The 10,393-nt window shown below is 56.8% G+C and overlaps 1 protein-coding gene across 1 annotated transcript; it reads right to left on the bottom strand.

Moving 5' to 3' along the window:
• Positions 1 to 489: 489 nt before the first annotated feature.
• DLX4 (distal-less homeobox 4) lies at positions 490 to 6,754 on the bottom strand. Its single transcript, XM_081582588.1, has 3 exons — positions 5,641 to 6,754; positions 2,092 to 2,288; positions 490 to 1,701 (listed from the first exon to the last, which is right to left on the bottom strand). The coding sequence occupies exons 1-3, from the start codon at positions 5,903 to 5,905 to the stop codon at positions 1,459 to 1,461; spliced, it is 705 nt and encodes a 234-aa protein (XP_081438714.1). The 5' UTR covers positions 5,906 to 6,754; the 3' UTR covers positions 490 to 1,458.
• Between the last annotated feature and the right edge of the window lie 3,639 nt (positions 6,755 to 10,393).

The following is a 10,393-nucleotide window of genomic DNA, read 5'->3' as shown; positions in this document are numbered from 1 at the left end:
GAACAGGTGCTCTTCACATGTCTAGATGGAGAAGTCCAGTTCCTTTTGGGGTTTTCCTTCTCCTCTCCCTCCTGCTCCCCTTTCCACTAGGTGAGTTTGGGCCTTTCCACCCCCAGGAGACACTTCTCCCCGGGGAGGACTGGACTGCCTCAGTGAGTGTGTCCTCTCCCAAGATGAGCAGGGACTCTCCCTGGGCTCAACGTGGACACAGAGAAGTATCGGGTTCCCTCCAGAACTAGGCCAGGAGAGCATCTGCTATAACAATCACTCAGACTTTGATCATTCCCAGTATTAGCATCTTCTGGTTTCACCTGGCATGTCTGAAAATGTGGACATTGTTAGAACATTCCAGAGCTAGAACCAGATAGCCAGGTAGAGGTAGAGGACTCAGTGCCTCAAGTTCAGTGCTGAAAGAGTCAGCTGGGAGAGAAGAGAAAGCTGAGCAATCATCTTCAGAAGTCAGGACATGAACAGACCTCAGCCAAGGCCTGGGTTTCTGTACAAACTTTAATTTCTGGATGTTCATGATATGGGGGATGCTGAGAGCTTGCAGGGGGAGCGCTGCTAGTCAGAGTGGATATAAATATGAGCAGTTCCTTTGGACTGAGACAGCTATGAGGAGCTGAATTGCTAGGTTCACCCTACCTGTTTGGGACATCTCTACTCAAACATCCAAGAGTCTGTTCGTCCCTATTCTCCACAAAGTGTTACCCTACTGAGTTCCAGAGAGTGTACGCACGTGGATTTGTTTAGGTATTTGGAATGGGAATCAGACTCTTAATAAATACTCGTTGAACTTGATGGATAATTGGATCCATTATCTACTCAAAGTGAGAAGACATGGGGGAAAGATGGGCTTTCTTAGGAAAGGAGCAAAAATTACCCATAGGTCCACAAAAGTCCACATTTTTGGTATCCCATCTACTTCATAGGATGGTAAATAGATGTTACCAGTTATGGTGGTAAAAAGTCTAGAAAAATCAGTGGGTGTGTCTCAGTGATGGTCAACTTGAAGACTCTGGATGTCCACTTCTGTCCACATCAATGGCCTGGGCAAGGCCCAGGGCACACAAAGAGAAAAAACACTCAGTGTTTGTTGCTGGTTGAACCCCAGGCTGTAGTGGGACTGCAGTCATTTCAAGAAGGAGTGACAAGACTAGGGGTCGTGGGAAGTCTGAACTCCAGCCAATAAGTTTTTTTCCAGAGCCTCTGACCAGCTGGAGGGAAAGGGTCCAGTCCTGGGTGGGGGTTGGGGGTGGGGCAAAGGCTAAGGCTATTTGTGTTATGAGGCAAGGAGGAAAGGACTCACCGCCCCATCCTTTTCCTCCTCTAGCTCCTCATCCTCCTGAGAAAATCCATCCGGATCTGGTTTCCCTCCAGCCCAGAGAGGGTACAGGTGGGCTGGGTCCTGCAAGGGCTCTGTAGGAGGCTGGGGGCCTGACCTGCTCCTCCTCCGACTCACATCATCTGAGGTGGAGCTAGGACATCTGGGGAGTGATGCTGATACCAGGCTCCAAAGCTGTTGCCATAGCCACCGGTGGGCAAGGCCCCTGCCTTGGGTAAATCCCAGAGGGCTGGAAGAGGTGGAGAACAGGGAGACAGGGAGGGGGACCTCCCAGGGAAGTCCCCTTCCTGTCCCCCAGAGTTCTGCTTCAGGAGCTTCTTATACTTGGAGCGTTTGTTCTGAAACCAGATCTTTACCTATGGGGAGAAAAGGGGAAACATTGGAAGATCAGGAGCAGTGACCAAGGGAAAGGGGTCCAGCAAAAGGGAGTCACTCATCCTGGGAGAAGACCAGATGTTGGGAACATTGGCTCCAGGCCTCCATAAGCCCCTGAATTCCTGTCTCTGAGTTAGTATCCAGTTCTCCCAGTCTGGGTACCCTCCTCTAAGCCCTGAATCACCCCACCCTTTTTCCATCCCCCATCCCCTCCTACCCCCCACCCTTTTTAACACACTCCTCCAGTTTACTGGGGCCAGCTAAGAGAACTGTGAAAACAAGGCGGGGGACTCATCAGTCATTCACACCTGAGGGTGAGTTCCCAGGGAATACATTTGGGGAAGGTTGGTGGAGAATGGGACTGGCCCCACCTGCGTCTGGGTGAGGCCGAGCTGCGCGGCCAGCTGGGCCCTCTCGGGCAGCGCCAGGTACTGCGTGTGCTGGAAACGTTGGTTCAGGTGTTGCAGCTGCAGACTCGAGTAGATGGTTCTCGGCTTCCGGAGTTTCTTGGTCGAGGCCTGTGGGCGCCGCTCCGCGGGTTCCGGGGACAGCGGCGGCTTCTCCGAGTCTGGGGGGCGGCACGAGACGGTGTGTGCAGGGATAGAGGGGCGGACGCGCCGTCTCACGGCTCATCTGCATCTCGTTTGCATTCCGGCCACGAATTAGCAAAAGCTCAGGAACGGGGCTCGGCCCTGCTCCACCTTGCGCTCACCCTCCTTTCAAACCCCACTTCCACTGCGTGCCGAGTGGGACTAGCCGCAGCTCTTGCCCTCAGGGAGCTCCCACTCTCAACGGCCCTACGACCCTAGGAGGACTGCACCAAGGGCCGGAACAAGGGTAGGGGCGGCGCCCCGCGGCGGGAGGGCAGAGTTCAGCCGCGCGTGGTGGCGCCAGCTTGGGGCGGGGCGGGGCAGAGGGCTGGGGCGAGGCTGGAGAGGACGAGGGAAGGGCATTCCGGGCGGAGGGAACTCAGACGCACTGTTCAGAGGCCAGAGTCAGTGTCTGCGTGGCAGCCTCCCCGCTGCCGGAAGACGGGCGGTCGGAGGGGCCAGACAGAATGGGCCTTGAACGCCAGGATGCGTAGTCCTCCCAGCATCAGAGTATGGAAAGTGCCCCAGGCTTTGCCATCACCTCCCGTATTGTGAGGGCCTCCTTCTCCTGAGGCACACCCTCCAGGAAAACTGACATGTCTTCCCTCCCCCAAGGCCGGCTGGCTGGAAGAGTAGGCTTTCAGGGGCCCTAGAAGCCGGTTGATGCTAGGCAGCCCCCTCCTCAGCCCAGCTGCACTGACAGAGGGGTTCCCGATTGGCACGCAAGGTGACCAGGGTTAGGAGAGCGCAGGCCCTCGGGGCGGCTCCGGGATCGCGCTGCGGTGCCGCCGCGGGAGATGCGGCCACCTTCTGCCTTCGCGTTCAGCCCCTCGAGGAACCTCGGTCGGGTCACAGCTCGGCCCTGGGATGGGGAGGGCAAGGGGTTCCCCTCTTCCGATTCGAGCGTCCCACCCTGCGCCACCCTACCGGGACATCGAGACCGTTCGTGCAAAGGGCAGGGCCGGGGTGGACGGAGCGGCCGAAATGTCCGCGGGCTTAGGGTTCGTTGCCCGCCGCCGAGCTCAGCGGACCGAGCCCTGGGCCCCGGGTGCCTAGACGCAGAGGGGGTCCGACCGCGTCTCCCACCGCCCCCCCACCTTCTTCCTCCTTTAGGGCTCACCCCACCCACACTTCAGGTCCCCCGCCCTCGTCCGGCCGCGGTGACCCCGTGCCTTCACCTCCCCCGCATCCCTCACCCGTGGTCTCCGGCGCTACGGGCTTCTCAGATCCACCCCCTCGACCCCCGCTTCAGCCAATTCCCAGAAAAACCGTTGGGTTTCCGCTCCCGCCCGCGCCTGTCGGGCCTCCCCTGCTTCAACCCCGCTGCTCGCCGCCCCGGGCCGGCCACGGAGCGACCACCCGCGCCTCTTGGGCTGCAAAAACTGAACAGTTCGAACCCTGAGGCAGAGACAGAAAGGAGCCTGCTTCAGCTGCGAAACTCTCAACGCCCTCCTCGCCCTAACTCTCCCAGCAGACCCTACTCCCAGGTTCTTTCCCGACCGCTGCTTTCTCCACACCAGTTGCAGCAAGTCAGGACGAATCTGCCCAGGTCGCAATTCGGGAGCGCGAGGGCCTCCTTCGAGGCAGCGCAGCCCCCGCCTGCTCATCGGCGTGGTGGCACACAGCTCACGTAACGCCAAACCTCTCCCCGAGGCAGGGGTGAACAAAGGGGGGCAAAAGGAAGACCCTCACAAGTCCTCTCTCACACCCCCATCATTTAATTTAGAGTGAGCCAAATCCCTCAGGTTCAGTGAGGTTTTCGTTGGATCCGGGGAAATTTTGTAAAGAAAAGGGACTCTCCACTCTTTAGTCCTTAAACCAAGAAAAGGGAAGGTAAGACAGGACTGAAAATACCAACCACAATTCCAAGAATTCTCTTAAGGACAGGGTTATCTTATTGCTATCCCACTAAACAGACACACAGGCACACACAAATGTACCACATTAGCATATACTGAGGAGAAGAGACCAAGGGAATCGGTTTTTTAGAAACCAGATCATTGGTAGAACACCCCCTCCCCCACCAGCTGCTCCTCCTCCAACCACAGGGCCAGCAGCAGAAAAGCAGCAGCTCCAGTTTTGGAACAGAAGGCAGTTAGTTAACTTTGGGGGGGGCTTTGAGGAAGTTCCCTAAAATCCTCTTTTCTGGCTTCATGCATGAAAGTCAATTTGCAAGGGCCAAGCCTGAAAAACAGGCTGTGTCTTGATTCATTCACACTCTTTCTTTTGACCTCAGTTTGCTCATCTGTACATCAAGAAGGTTGAGCTCCTGAATCTCCAGGGTCATTCCTGGCTCTGAGGTTTATGAGGTCATGTGTTTCAGCAGAGCAGCAAGGAAAGGGAGGGAGACATCTTGGTCCTGGGCTGACTCCAGCTAAGTCACCAAGGGAGTGTGCATCCTTGGCGGAAACTGTGCCAAAGACAGTTGTGGGGGCAATTTGGTGGGGGTAGGGGGTGCAGGGGAACTAAGCTCTACACTCAAGCCAGTACAGATGGATGCATGTATTGTGTTGCAATGGGTACAGCCCTGTGCAAGGCTAGGACCAGGAAGACCGGCCAGTTCTCTCGCTTCTTTGAGGCCACCCAGTGAGCACAAAGTTGCTCCAGGCAATGGAACTGGGGCCTGACCTACCCCAAAGGCAAGGGGTGTAGATAACAGGAATGGCCAGTTCTTTGGCTGGAAGGCTGAGATCTACTATGAGAGACTGCCTGACCCGCCTGTGGCTACATTCTTAGAACGATGGGTAGTAGGGTCTCAGCCCCAGACTCTACCAGGTCAGTGTTTGGTCTCTGTCTGACACATTCAGGCAACAGGCTGGGGAGAAGGGGAAGGGCCCCCGAATAAGACCCCGCTTCTACTGCCTTCCAGCTGGGACCTGATTTCTAGTTATCAGGCTTTGGCTTGAGCACTGCTTTCTGAGACAAGAACTGGGAGAGGGGCGACACTGAAGAGAGAAGGAGTGCTGAATGGAGAGAATCCTAGGGAAGAGGCTAGGCACCTACATCCACATCTGGATTGTTTCAGTTTTCCGTTACAAGTAGGTACACAACCCTGCTGCCCCAGGGGGTGGGGTAGGGAACCCAGCCACTCGGCTTCACGCACTGCAAATCGAAACCAGGTCGGTCTTGAAAAGAGACCTAGATCAGCTCGCCCCCGCCCCTCCTCCCTGTCTCCCGCCCCATCCCTTCGCCCTCCCCCCACCCCCAGATCCCTTGGAATCTGAGTGAGGTCTGAATCCCGCCAGCTGCGCCCAACCAAGCGAGGGCGAAGTTTGGGGGCTCACTGGAGCAGGACCCAGAGGTTGGCAGAGCCGCCGCGGCGGGACTTACCTGTCTCCCGCTCTTGATGAGCCGGCTGAGACGGCGCCGTGGATAGCTGGCAGGGCAGGTAGGAGTCTCCGGGGATCGCCGGCCCGGTGTAGGGATAGGGCAGAAAGTGGCCATACGGCCCAGAATAGGGCAAATCGGAGGCGGCTGCGGTTGCGGGGGACAGGCCAAGCTGGTAGGCAGCCACTACCGATGGCACGGGGGCGATGTCCGGGAAGACGGCTTTGGAGGCGTCCGGGCCAGGGAGGGGGCAGGGCAAAGAGGTCATTGCGGCCGGGGCCGGGGCCCGAGGGCCTAGGCCATGGCCAGGCAAGGAGTCCGCTCTCTCCGCCAACTCTTTCTTTTCCGAGCCTCAGGCGTTGGGGCCGGATGAGACCCTCAACCAGCCTTCCCCACACTTATCCCGGGGAAAGTGTCTCTCTGAGCCTCATCAGCGGAAAGCCGGCGCCTGGGAAAGGGGTTCTGGGGGGGAGGGTGTCCCCCATGACTTTTCCCCTCCCCCCTAAATCCATGGGGCCCCCACTTGGCTGGTTCTAGGGTTTGGTTCCCGGGACCCGACGGGGTCCCCGCCCACTTAAACGCAGCGGATTGGCTACCACACGCGGTGACCTCACGGAGGCCTGCAGCCGGGGCCTTCCCCACCCCCCCGACCCCCCGCCCCGCTCCCACCCCCGCCCCCGGGGCAGCCCCGAGTAGGGAAATTTAGAACCCGGAGATGGGAGGAGAGCGGTGCGAACTCTCCATGCCCAGTTATCTCAGGATCCGCTGCAGAGAGGTGCTGGGGTTGCAGGACGATTGGGGCACTCTGGTCATAACGACACAAAGGCAAGGAAGTCGACAGGGCGGCAATGCCCAAGGGCCGAGGGGGAGCAGTGCCTTAGCGGAGGCGCTGCGGCTGCGGGGGCGAAAGGAACCTGCGGTCGCGCTCTCTGGCTCTGGGGGATCTGCGCGGCGGTTATGACCCTGCCGCCACGGACCAAGCCCGCCAGTCCCGCAGCTTATTCAGCGCGTCGGAATGCGTGGCTGCCGAGCGCCGGCAGTATGTTGGTAAACAGACGCCGGGTCGGAGGAGGTGCCGCCCGGCGCCCAGCCGGTCCAGCACGCGCGCTGCGCGCACGCCCCCGCGGGGCGCGTCGGCCAGGCAAGCCGCGACCGCCGCGATTGCGTCTCACCGCCACCGCACCCCCCGCACCCCGCCCCATCCTCGCTTCCGCTTCCGGCAGGGGCCCGGGTTCGGTTGCGACACCGCAGCTCCTGCAGGCCCCCGAGGCCCAAGGAGGGATCTGCCGTCTGGGCTTCAGCCAGTGCGGCGCCCCGCCTTTCCTGGCGCCGCGTGAGGCTTCAGCATCGCACGAAGCTGGACAAAATTTGGGAGTGGGAAGCGAGTCCAGTTTGATGGCTGCTCCTCGGAGGGAATTCCCTGGCGGGTTCAGGAAATACACAAGCCAGGCTCGTGGCCTCATCTTCTAGCCTGTGTGCAGGGCCTGCCCCTAAATAGTATCCAAGACCTTGCTGAGCTGGTGTCTCTGTGGCCACAGGTATACAACTTCACAGGGACTCTATTCAAATACAACAGATACACTAGCGTGTACCAGCACAGTGGTGTCTACACGGTTGTTCACATTAGCATCCCTCCATGAACAGAGGTTCATTTATGGATCTGCAAATACAGAGTATATGCTGTGATGTATACACATCTACACACCCAAAGATGAATAGCAATACCCTAAATAAAACCACTGTAGTTGTCTCTCACACAGACCCACAACTATACAAGTCTGATTGTCGGTGCACACTCTAAAACCCAAGCATATACACATTTATATACTTGTACCCATCCTATGAGACACACCAGTCCACACACATCTAAGCTGCTTCGTGTTAGGGGTGAGACAGTTACACACACACACCAAGCCTGTCGGTCCTCACAGATTACCCAGCATACCCAAATACAAACCTTCTGTCATTTGAGTGTGCAGACAATTCATGTTTGTACACACACGTGTGCTCTCTTTATCAGGGTACAGAGTGAAGGCAGCAGTCTTAGAATTGGAGGGTAGGAGAGGACAACAATTGGAAGAAGAGGGAAGCTTAGAAGAGGAAGAGAAGGCAGGCACAACAGGGGTGGCCAGGAGAGACAAAAAGATTGGAAAGAGTATGCAGTCAGGTGTCCTGAGGGAAAGAAGAGCAAGTCAGTTTCAAGTTAATGCGCTGTTGCAATGTAGAGAGATGAATTTTGCCGAGAAAACACTCCTCTGACACCTGGCTCTGGGTTTTCTCACCTGAAATCTTGGAGCATCAGGAGAAGGAGCTCTGTGAGGGAGCACCCTCCTTTGAAGATCTGGGACTCACTTCCCTCTCATACGACAGGGTTTGCATGGTTGATAAATGCAATTTCCATATGGGACCTCCTTTCTAGCCCTTTCTTACCCAATTCTAGCATGCCTTCATCACTTCCTTAGAACTGGGGCTAAGAACTTACAGGGATATAGCCTTCCAAAACTTCTTGCCACCTTCATCTTCCTCTGGAGAGAGGCAGCCACACAACAGTACCATGATGGGTTCCAGGGATGGCATCTCAGTGTGCACCAAAGGAGGAAAATGCTCTTTGAGGCTTCCCTGGTGGCTCAGTGGTAAAGAATCTGCCTGCCAATGCAGGAAATGCGGGTTGATCCCTGGGTTGGGAAGATCCCCTGGAAAAGGAAATGGCAACCCACCCCAGTATTCTTGCCTGGCAAATGTCATGGGCAGAGGAGTCTGATGGGCTATACAGTCCATGGGGTCGTAGAGTCAGACATGACAGCAACTAAGCATGCGTGCATGGCTGTCCGGGAAGCTTTCACAAAGGAGGTGCTTTTGAGGTGGAACTTAAAGTTTGGGTTGCAGGGCCATGTATTCAGAGTCCTTTCCATGCTAGATCTAGCGAGAAAGGGCAGGGGCACCTTCCCCAGAGGCCCCTGAAGCAGTGACTTTGGGCATTCTCTGAAGCCAGGAGATTCATTGGGACTCATAGTGAGAGCTTCTTCTAGGCAGGCTCTCAGGGGTCTTTGCTGAGCTCATGTAGCTCCATGCAGCAGTAGGCAACATCCTGCAGTCCTTTAGAATTTATGAAGTATTCACAACATCCAAGCCCTGTGCATCTTCACCAGAAATCTGTGAAGTGGCTACTGTTATTATCCCCAGTTAACAAACGAGGAAATCTCTACTTCCATCACCGCCTCCCTCTTCAGGGCTCCCTCTTCCCACATGCTGGAGGGTACGGTGCTTCGGTGCTTCGAAACTTTGAAACATCGTTAGGCAACTTCGTGTTCTCAGATGTGGAATCCCCATGGAGGATCCCCTCTGAGCAGTGCCACAACTTTGAAGCCTGGAGGGAGAGTGGGGAGTTATGGAAGGGATAAGGGAGAGGTGGAAGGGATAGGAACGGGCTAGGAAGGGTTGTAAATCTGTGTTTGATGAGAAGGGAGGGAGGGCCAGCTGGAGAGAGGCCTGAGGCCTGGGTTCCCATCCCAGCTACAAACCGGCCAGCCCACAGTGATGGCCTGGGTCAGCCATGTCCAGTCTCTGAGACTCATTTTAGCCACTAAAATGAGGAAGCTGCGCTTAAGACCTCCAAGCCCTTGTCATTTGCTTTAGAATAAATTGCAAAAACCAAAATCTAGAAACCTAATAAAACCAAGATGAAGGAGGAGGAGGAGTTGGAGGAGGGGAGGAAGGAAGGCAGGCAAAACATGAACTAACTCTCCTGTCACTACCAGTACTTCAGCCCCTGCTTGTCACAAAAGCCAGAAGTGGCTCTCCCAACTCTTTCTCACGCAGGTCCTCTCCCTTAGTGAAAGGGGCTCGCTTGGAGAACTCCAGCACCGAAGTGAGGGCCTGGGAGCCGACATCGGGGTCCTGGCTGGGGGACACGGCAACCTCGAGGGCTGGGGAGTCAGCCAAGCCTCGGTGAGTGGACACGAAAGATCCGCGCGGTGCACGGTGGTTTGCAGGCTCTTCACAATCGCCCGGCAAACAGAATCCCACCCGATGCGGTTTTGATTCTTGGCGCAGAATAAGCGCCCTCTTCGGTGGGATTTATGCTTCACTCACAGTCCCCCGAGTTCGGACCCTGCCCAGACGCCGGGAACTCCATCCAACAGAAAACACCCCTCCTCGAAAACACCCCCAAACACCTGATGAGTGCAGTGCTCGCTGCGCAGTCCCTGAACTCGGTACCACACCGCCCGCGTTCGGGAGCAAAGGGGAGTGCATGCCACGGGAGCCGGGCGCTGGGGTCTGCAACCTGATGTAGGTCCTCCACGCAGCGCCTGCGTGGACCTGCCCTGGGGCGTGGTGCCCATCACGACCCGGCCCAAGGCCCGCGGCCGCCATTGCGGGATTAGCAGCTCCCTTTTTCCTCCATCCCACCAGTGGACCCCAAACGAAATTTTAATTTCGTCTGTTCTCCGTGGAATTTAAGTCCTACTTGTCCGAGCTTTCGTAGTAACTCGGTTTGGGGAAACTTTGTGAATAATCCGGTTTGGCAGAGGAGGGAGGGGGATGAAAAGTTCCCCCTCCGCTGGGCGGGGAGCGAGGCTGTTAAAGCCCCCACTTTCTGTGAGGCCCGCGAGGGGAAGGGGAAGTCTGTAGGGGCCCGCGTGCCCCGCCACACACAGGGATTTGACTCTTGCTGAAATGTGCATGAGTTATTGTCTCTTTTCTTCTTTGTGATGCAGCAGTGAATGAGCGTGGGCTGGCTCCTGCCAGCCCCGCC

Source organism: Giraffa tippelskirchi, chromosome 3 (assembly GCF_054371585.1).
Source record: "Giraffa tippelskirchi isolate mGirTip1 chromosome 3, T2T-mGirTip1v1.2.pri, whole genome shotgun sequence".
In the NCBI taxonomy this organism is placed as follows: Eukaryota; Metazoa; Chordata; class Mammalia; order Artiodactyla; family Giraffidae; genus Giraffa; species Giraffa tippelskirchi.
This window is presented reverse-complemented; position numbering and strand designations above follow the sequence as displayed.